This window comes from Vanessa cardui, chromosome 4 (genome assembly GCF_905220365.1).
Source record: "Vanessa cardui chromosome 4, ilVanCard2.1, whole genome shotgun sequence".
NCBI classification, from domain to species: Eukaryota; Metazoa; Arthropoda; class Insecta; order Lepidoptera; family Nymphalidae; genus Vanessa; species Vanessa cardui.
The window spans coordinates 15,148,021-15,154,403 of record NC_061126.1 but is presented as its reverse complement, the minus strand read 5'-3'; the positions used below and the strand labels follow the sequence as shown (position 1 = coordinate 15,154,403).

Sequence of the window (6,383 nt, the reverse complement as noted above, 5' to 3'; positions counted from 1 at the left end):
AATTTTAGTCTCAATGCTATATTTCGTACGTTACTAATATATTTTATGATACAATTTATCATAAGTATAATTTGAAATGTTAGTTATTGTTTTTAAGAATTAATTTATTCTGAAGAGGAAGCAAATTGTGTAATTCTAAATATATACATATCTTTTCAAAATAGGATTTTCTTTCGTAATTAAATTTATTAAGTTAATTAAAAGAGTCAATAAAACGGCAAGTTGATGATGAAATTAACCAATTTATTCAAGCAATCAATTTACAAAATATATAAAATATAATATATCCTTTATATCTACAACTTCGGTAATATTATAATGTATACACGGTTTATTTACAAGGTAAGATTAATATAAATTACGAGTATTTACAAAGCTTTTACTAATAATAATTAAGTAAATTAAAAATAACATTATTGATATTTTTATACACGCCAAAAGTAAACCTCATATATTTTACAATATTGGGGTTACCATAACGACGATTCTTATTTCTACGCTCGAGAAACTTTAAGAGAAGAAATACGTAAAAGTTTCACGCACTTTCACAAAAGCTATAAATCGCAACACTTTGCCGCGTTGGCACCTTACACTGCCACTTATATAGTTCATCACTCGTATTATTAATAATAATGACGCACCACGTTTAAAGTTTCACATTTTATGCTATCATCAAAACCCTTAACACTGATTTAGATAAAAGTCCGTTACATTTCTAACAAGTGTTCAAATTATATTTATCTAATTACCCGACGTAGGGGAAAGGCGCGAATGGCGCAGGATAGTATCCGGGGAAGCCGGCGGCGCTCGGCTGCACGGGAATAGAGGACGTCACGTAAGACGTCAGCACCGTTGGAACAACTTTAGTTGTGAACAGCGTCGTGTACACCGTCTTGGCGCCGAACGTCAGTTTCAGAACTTGGCTGTTTGTTGCGACAACTTCCGTGTTCAAAACGACCGGAGTCGAGGTTACCGTGAACTGCTGCTGAGGGAAGAGAGGGTTGATGGGCAGGGCCGGTAAGCTACTCGTTCCTATTTCGTATTCCGTTTTAGTTATCGTCGCAACCGGTCGCGATATTGTGCTTTGAATTGTATTCTTTCCATCGAAAAGCGGTATCACGTGGGATTCGTATATCGTTTCGTATTTAAGGATTGGTTTCGATGTTGTGACGACATTCGGGATTTGTGCGGCCGCAGCGGGATTGAGCAATCTCAATAGAGCGAGTTGTTGTGCTTGTTCCGGAGTTAGAGCTGGAGTGGCAGGGTTTGGAGGTTCCGTTACTTGGTTCACTTTATTTTGTCCGTGAGCTTTCTTAAGCCTTAAGTGGTTATCTCTATATTTATCTATTTCAGTCAAGTCGAAGTTTGAACCAACATTGGCAAGATCCAAATCAGGCGGGAAGACGCGACGTGGTACTCCTTCTTCGTCTTCGTTGCTGTCCCCAAAGTCTAATTCAAGATGTAATTCGGAACCAGCTTCGTCAAGGCGGCTATTAAATTCTTTCAAAGTTTTACTTGGTATGAATTGGTAGAAGTCCATAGGAGGTAATGTTTTGGTCGCCGTAACGAACCTTGTGACTTGGTAAGTCTGTATAAAAGTAAGACTATTTGTCATATTTACATCTCTTACAACCGGTAGTATATGAGTTTTAAGCATGTGTTGTGTGGTACTAAATGTTTCAGTTACAGTTTCTAAAGGAGGAGTTTCGACATCTGATGACAGTGTTATTGGAGGTAATGTTACGATGCTAGAATCTAAGAGGTAATGATCCTTTCCGTATGGCGATGCTGTTGCTAAAATGTTTTCAGTCAATGGTTCATTTAGAACACTCTGACTATTTAATGGTAAGGCTGTTGGCTCGATACGTTTTTCAATCGTAGTAGTTACGGTGATGATACGTGTATTTTTAACGCGTCCAACCTGTAAAATTACGAAATATGTAATTAGATACATATTTACTTAGTATAAGCTCACACATCATGTATTCTTGTGCCACCGATAACCGGCAGATCGTATGGTATGGCACAAGGAAAATCTTCGTAGTGAAGTTTGACGGCGCTTTGGCGATATGAGATTATATCGCCAAAGCGCCGTCATATAGTGCAATCATATGTACCGTCTATGGGTGGTGGTGATCACTCACTATCAGTTGGCACATATGGCCATTAGTGCATAAAATATTAATCTAAAAAATACAAACCTGGAAGGTATAGGGAGACTTCAGTGTTGCAATTTCATAGTAAACATCTCGAAAATCAGCTGGAGTAGAAATTTCTACTTTAAGTGTTTCAACTGGTGGTGGTTTTTCTATTGAATTATCTTCAGTATCGTTATCTAAAAGAGTACCTGGACCACTCTGAGAACCTGAGAGCTCCAGATCGTTATCGGATCGTGCTTGAGGAGATAGATCATTCGATTGAGGATCATCGAGAAGAGGGTTCAAGCTGGGTGTAGTCTGAGGTTCATCATCACCGTTCATTTTGCGAATTGTTACTTTGGGCTTAGGACTAGTTTTATATTGCCAGCGTCCTGAACTTTGTGAACGATTTAATTTAAATTTATATACACTCGAAGACGCAACTGGAGTAACTTGTTCGACCGCAGTGGGCTGAATACGAGGCTTGAATCCACGCCTGGATTGGCTATCATTGTTGCTAGATGGCGTCACCGTCGTTTTGTGGCCAGAGTTGCGATTGCTTTTTCGTCTATTTGAAAAAGGTGGTGATGATGATTCACTGAAAACAGACACAGTTGCCAGTTGAGCTGTGTTGGCAGGTCGACCAAAACGTGTACTGAAAATGGAAAAAGTGCATGTAAAACTAACAAAGATTCATCCAATTACTTGTTAATATAATTAAAGTGCAGCCAAGTAGTCATGCAATTTAATGAAGACTAGCAAATTGAATGGAAAGCTCGTCGTCTACTGTCTTTTATATAATAATAAATCATTATACAATATGACTGTAGATTGTTATTGACTTGAATAGTCTTTTAGTTATTCAAATGCGATGCATCTTTACGATTGTGAAATTTGTTAGTCACAGTAGACATTTGACACATATACTATACCTTTGTGTACGCTGGGAATGTGAAGAATTTCTGTTTTTAAACTTTTTGCCTTGGTTAGATGGCTCAGGAGCATCATTCTCATTATTTTGAGATCTGTGGCGGTTCTTATAAGAGCTTCCGTTACTTGTTTGTCTACGGGTAGTTTTACTGTGATTATCTTCGTCGCTTATGGATGGAGTCGGTTCCAAATTGTGTCTATGATTTTTATTAAGGACCGGTGCTGCCGTTTTCAAAATTCTATGGGATGGGCTGGGTGATATTTTAGCTTTATGGCCTGATTGTAAAATTTTCGAGTTACTATTAAGAACTTGTGCATATTTTCCTGATATATAAGTGCCTATGACACTGGTTTCATGAACTGTCGTTAGTCCATCCTTGACTATTGTTCCCCCGAGAGTAGTTACGAGACCAACGGGATGTTCTTCATCATCAGGAGGAGGGGTCGGTTGATGTCTGTTTTTAAGATTATTTTTTGGTTTTTGTGCATGGGATTTTGATGGACGTAAGTTAATAACTCGGTATGTTTCTTCAACGAATTCGGATGGTTGTCGTGACAAGTAATCGTACTCTGGTTCACCGATGTTATTAGAAACTAAAATTGCAGGTTCGTCTTCAGCTTTGCTAGATCTAATTTCCACTACACTGCTAACCTTAGAATTTATTATAGACGACGGTGGAGAGTTTTGTTTCACTTCAACCTTACTGCTAATTACGTTAGTGACGCTTTTGATAATTTGATTTTTATCTTGTTTTTTGGGCGAGGGTTGTTTGTTAGCCTTTACCGGTTTGGGGATATTTTCAACAATTTTCGATGGCCCCGCATACACTTCGACTTTGGTTATTATTTGTTTTTGTTCTTTAGCTACTGATTTGGGTACATTTGCAACTTTTTCTTCTTTTTTAGGGGAGGAGGTTATGACTGATATAGCACTTGACGCTGCGATTGGGACTCCTGATTTATTCGTCTTATCTTTGTCTGTCGTCTTGCTTGGTTTAATGGCTTCCGGCTTTACATTGTTAATCGGTGGTGGTTTAGTTTCTATAATATTATCTTGTACAGAGTTTTCAGTTTTCGGTGGTTCTAAACATAAAAAAATATATTTAAGATTATATATAAACTAAAAGAAAGTTAAAGTGAAGCTGAGGCTTTACTAAAATTTGAGTTTGATTTTAACTTTAACATCTATAAATTTATTAAACAAATTTTAAAATCTGATTATTAATATGATTAAGAAAAAAATTGTTTGAAAACTTTAAATACGAAATTCATTGATATTTATAAGCACAATGACGAAATAATTCACAAAATAGTGTTTAAGTTATAGACTTTGTAAAAAAAAACAAATCACCTGGTGGTGGGGCTGAGTGTGGCGAAAAAACCATAACAGTATTGCCTATTGTGGTCGTGAAGTCCAGGAATCCGTATACAGTTTGCGTTAAAAAGTTACCAGCGGGTGCTGGACTGGGTGCCTTCTGTCCGCCATCGTAGAATGGACCGTCAGCCGATATTACGCTACCTGAAATATTGACATAAAACTAACATAAACACTCTGTATATGTGCCATTACTGGGTTAATTTCTCTAGTCCTAAGAGTTTATGGACAGACATGTGACTGATTTTCCACCGACACGAAATTCTTTACCGCTGACTTTGACATAAATCATAAACACATATAAAGCACCCTACGCTGGTGCCTGTCTGGGTTTGAACTCACAACCCTTGGTTAGAACACCGGCTGACCACTCAGCCGTTTTGTAAGTGCTGGCTCTTTTCGTCTATTTTATAGTGTATCAATTATTTTTTGAAGTTTACATCATACATGTCTTCTTTGAATTATAATAAGAAGGTAAAATTATCGTATATTACATTACGAATATCTTTCTAAAATAATGATATACATTCCAATCCCCATTATTAAAAAAAAGGAACGTAAAGGGCAGTTATTGTATGAGTTACTTCAAATCCATTGATCAGTAAATGGTCCGTAATAGAACCTAGGCCTCGCTTCAGAGCCTTTAGATGTGAACTTTACGTACTTCGATGCGTGAAGCTTGGCAATTGATGTGTAAAGACGTTAAATTTGATATTTCTATTATGTTATACTTTGATACTGTTAAAGAATTAAATAATATAATTAAAAGCAATGAAATAATTAGCAAAGATTTCGTTATTTGCTAAATTAATGTAAATAATTATAAATAAAATTAATGATACGATAAAACTATTCTTGAGATTTTTCATAATCATATTTTTCTTTAAAATTACAAAATTAATTAAGATTTTATATAATGGAATTCATATTATCGAATATTATTAAATCGTCTAATAGGATTGTATTAAACGATGATAATATGCATAAATAAACACCCAAATTTATTTTACGCTGCGAAATATAAATTTATGTTGCATTTTCGCATAGAAATTGGATAACAAAATTCTGGCGGGGTCGTGTCGCTATATCCTTGTTACTTCCGGGCCATTTGCCATCAAGTGGGCTGAGATAGTCCACCTTAGATGCGATCGGTATCGGCCCCCACTCCAATCTATGTGTTTTCAATTACTTTGGCCTAAACATTTTCATTTTTCTCTCCTTTTCGCTACATCGTTTGTTCCTGTTAATATTCTTGGAACGGACTGTCCAGGAAAGTATGTTAAGAGTTCGTCTCTACAATCAATATGTGTATATCTGTTGGCTGTTTAACTTAATTAAATTTCTTTTCGCTTTTATTAATATTAATAAGCATTTAGTAGTAATTTTGCTTTTCATACTATGATGCTTTGAGTGAAATATTTGGGTTTTGAGATCAATTTTGAGGCTAATATATTCGACTATGGGTATTGAAAACTATTGTAAGGCTACTAGGTCACTAAGAACTTACAAAGTTGGGCAGATATCGCCACGAATATGAACATTCGTAGATCCATGGCACACGTTTTCTTGTTCTCTGAATTAAGTTTCTTCCAGCTATGAACTTCAACTGTGGTTAACACGCATTTTGATCAATACTCTTCGGATGTACCTGTAAAGATAATAAATTTATTATTATTAATTATAATCACATTTAACTATTAAGAGCGAAAAAAAATGATGAATTAAATATTTCTTATAAGGGCAATTTTCAAAAAATTCTGTGCTTATCTGTGGTTCTCGTATTATATAAGTTTGAGTCCTTTGCTATCAATAATTAAAATATAAGACAATGTTCGATATTCAAATAATAATATATAAATAGAGAACGAAAACAATTCATAGTAACATTGAAACGTCAAACTAATTTCGAAGGTAACCAAAGCATATCGAATATTGAACCC

The 6,383-nt window shown here is 35.5% G+C and overlaps 1 protein-coding gene across 2 annotated transcripts; it reads right to left on the bottom strand.

Moving 5' to 3' along the window:
* Positions 1 to 222: 222 nt before the first annotated feature.
* Positions 223 to 6,090, bottom strand: LOC124544217. 2 transcript variants are annotated; one of them, XM_047122680.1, is made up of 5 exons: positions 5,951 to 6,090; positions 4,420 to 4,587; positions 3,071 to 4,151; positions 2,202 to 2,793; positions 223 to 1,921 (listed from the first exon to the last, which is right to left on the bottom strand). In XM_047122680.1, exons 1-5 carry the CDS (start codon positions 5,994 to 5,996, stop codon positions 746 to 748), a joined length of 3,063 nt encoding a protein of 1,020 aa, XP_046978636.1. In that variant the 5' UTR covers positions 5,997 to 6,090; the 3' UTR covers positions 223 to 745. The 2 variants fall into 2 exon arrangements, with proteins under 2 accessions (XP_046978636.1, XP_046978638.1); XM_047122682.1 differs by having other exon boundaries at positions 2,202 to 2,736.
* Between the last annotated feature and the right edge of the window lie 293 nt (positions 6,091 to 6,383).